Source organism: Austrofundulus limnaeus, unplaced genomic scaffold, assembly GCF_001266775.1.
Source record: "Austrofundulus limnaeus strain Quisiro unplaced genomic scaffold, Austrofundulus_limnaeus-1.0 Scaffold174, whole genome shotgun sequence".
In the NCBI taxonomy this organism is placed as follows: domain Eukaryota; kingdom Metazoa; phylum Chordata; class Actinopteri; order Cyprinodontiformes; family Rivulidae; genus Austrofundulus; species Austrofundulus limnaeus.
Window position 1 is genome coordinate 155,953 of NW_013952576.1, and position 2,673 is coordinate 158,625.

The following is a 2,673-nucleotide window of genomic DNA, read 5'->3' on the forward strand; positions in this document are numbered from 1 at the left end:
ACCACATTCAAAGTCAGTGAGCTTTTTTACTTTTGCCATCAGGAGGTCTTGACAGTGTAAAGACTTGACAGAAAATGACATGGAATCCAGATTTTTGCACAGCTTTTGGTTTTTAAAGACTATGGTCCTAAACTTTTGATCAGCTGAAAAAATCATGTTTGAGTGTAAATGCAGTTTTCAGAAAATTCCCTGCTCAAAAGTTCTTGTCTCTTGCACTGATTTCTTCTTTTAACATTGTGAAGCTCTACTTAGAACCTTCTTAAGATCCAATAGAGCAAAATGCAAATTCTTGCACTTTTTTGACTGGTCTTAAGATTTTGGTCAGGAGTGTGTATAAAAACACCAGACCTGTATTATAATAATATTAGCACAAAAACTAAGAATATTTGTGTTTGGTAGAGTTTTGCTTTGCTGTTACAATGCTTCTTGGTATTAAATGTCATATCGTTAGAAAGCCTGCTATTTTCCCTTTTAAATGGTGCCACATTTGTAAGGAACATGCATTTGAGGGATGAGCAGTAGAGCTGAGTATGTGGGTTGTGCACATGAAAAATTTACCAAATCTGTTSTTGCTACTTACACTTCCCYAGGTGCTGCCAATCAGGTGCCCGCTATAAAACGTGTTGCCAAGAAGCATTGTTACAACAAAAATACTCTACCAAACACACATGTCCTTACTTTTTATGCTAAGTTTACATGATTTTAGCTCAGATCTGTAACAACAACCCGCCTGCACTCACCCCACACACATCGCAGCACTCTCCCAGCATCTTGTAGCCTTTCAGAAGATAATCTCCCATCAGTTTGCTGATTTTATCCTGTCGCTCCCTGCGAGCTTGGATCACCTTCATCTCCGCTTCACTCGGAGGCTCCCACTCAAAGTCTTCCTCATCTGCACGTCGGAAACAACGAGGTGAAACTAATCGCACATGACTTAGCTTTACTTCATGTAAACTAGCTAACACCGCTATGCGTGCATATTTTTGGCATTTTATATACGTCGGATGTGTCATACTTCAAGTTGCTTTTGTAAAACACRTGTTTAACCCTTATAGTCGGAGCTGAATTTGAACAAGAAGAAGTATCTGTCAGAAAATAACAACACAGTTAGCCAGTAAATCGAAGTGCCGGCCAAATTACGTGTTTTACGGTGGAGACAACAACTCAGCAGAAATAAAACGACACGTAATAAAAAAAAGGTCGAACCAGCTCATAAAATACACCAAAACCTAACAGGAAACATTACTATGGCAGCAGAATGATAACTGTTGAGTTTACAGACCTCCATTCAAAGCCATGATGTTGCTTCAGAGCTACACGTTCTGCGTGATGACGTCAATAGTTGTCGCGGTCTTGTTCTTCCGTGAAAGTGGAACACTGCTGGACTAGAGCGCCCTCTGCCGACAAAGCTCGTAAATTTATGGAAAAAAGAGACGAGATGAACTCTGGCGCACTTTGTTCTGTGGTTCTTGATTACAAACAAACAAACAAACAAACAAACAAACAAACAAACAAACAAACAAACAAACAAACAAACAAACAAACAAACAAACAAACAAACAAAGTACTCCAAATGCAAATTTAAAAGACAATTTTCATAAGGATAAATATTGCTGTTTTTCACTTCTCTTTCCTCATTAATAAAAAAATATTTAAAACAGTGAAATGAGCACTTGTTAGTAAGGAAGGCGCAGCAGGTTAAAAACTACTATAGAACATGGAATAAAGATTTTTTGTATAAAAAAACCCCACCAACATTCAAGGTGAAGCTGTGTTTTGTGCAGATAAGTGGACAAAAACTCTGTAAAAGCAGATGCTCAGGACTTTTATTTGAGGCATACTATGGGTCTGTGTGAATAATAATAATGCTTTTAAAAATAATAATGTTTTCAAGGCAAAATGTTACTTCAGTATAAACAATTCATTTCAATATTATGGGGATAACTTATTTAACGCCATGAAKAAATACTTAAGTATTTCAGCACCACGGACAGAGACACTGAAATTGTGACCTGAGCCCTGTAGACCAGTGGCTCCCAACCTTTTTAGACTTGTGTACACTCAGAGCCATTTTGTCATACCACTAGTGCTCCTTCAGTCAAATCTAATGATGATTCACAAAACTATGATGCACTACAACTTATTATTAAAGGAAAATTATTTATTTACCTATAATGTTTAATTAACAGGCATTTTATTTTTTCCAACTCAAATTAAACATAACAATGGTCCTCGTGCAAGAACCATTTGTACGCACAGATTTGTTCTTAAATTGTGCGTATGAGTGATTTAGGAGAATTCGTGGCATTCACCAATGTTTTCGTATTCTAAGATTTTTTTCCAGACACGATATACCTGTCGTACATTTTACGAGCAGTCAGTCTGCTGTTATCCAGACGGATTTTCCTCCATAATAACTTTATATTTCGTTAGTTTGAAGATATTTTGAGTTTAAAATAAATCACACTCCATAATTATGTTGACAATAGGCTATTCTGCTTGAATTAGAGTTATAATTTTAAATGTAATAATTTAGACTAACAATATAAATTGTCTGTCCGGCCAGCTTACCTGGGATCTGGTCATGGGGGGCAGCAGCAGAGAGACCCCACTCTCCCCAGCAACACTTTCCAGCTCGTCCTGGGGGACGCCGAGACGTTCCCAGGCCAGAGG

At 37.6% G+C, this 2,673-nt stretch overlaps 1 protein-coding gene across 1 annotated transcript in view; it reads right to left on the reverse strand.

The window, feature by feature from the left end:
* Window positions 1-1,385, reverse strand: part of znrd2 (zinc ribbon domain containing 2) — a 6,261-nt gene extending 4,876 nt beyond the window's left edge. The window contains exons 1-2 of the mRNA XM_014017646.1: window positions 1,283-1,385; window positions 741-892 (exon numbers count right to left, since the gene is read on the reverse strand). Coding sequence (XP_013873100.1) covers window positions 741-892; window positions 1,283-1,298 — 168 coding nt within the window. The 5' untranslated portion in view covers window positions 1,299-1,385. The remainder of the gene's footprint in view (window positions 1-740; window positions 893-1,282) is intronic.
* Between the last annotated feature and the right edge of the window lie 1,288 nt (window positions 1,386-2,673).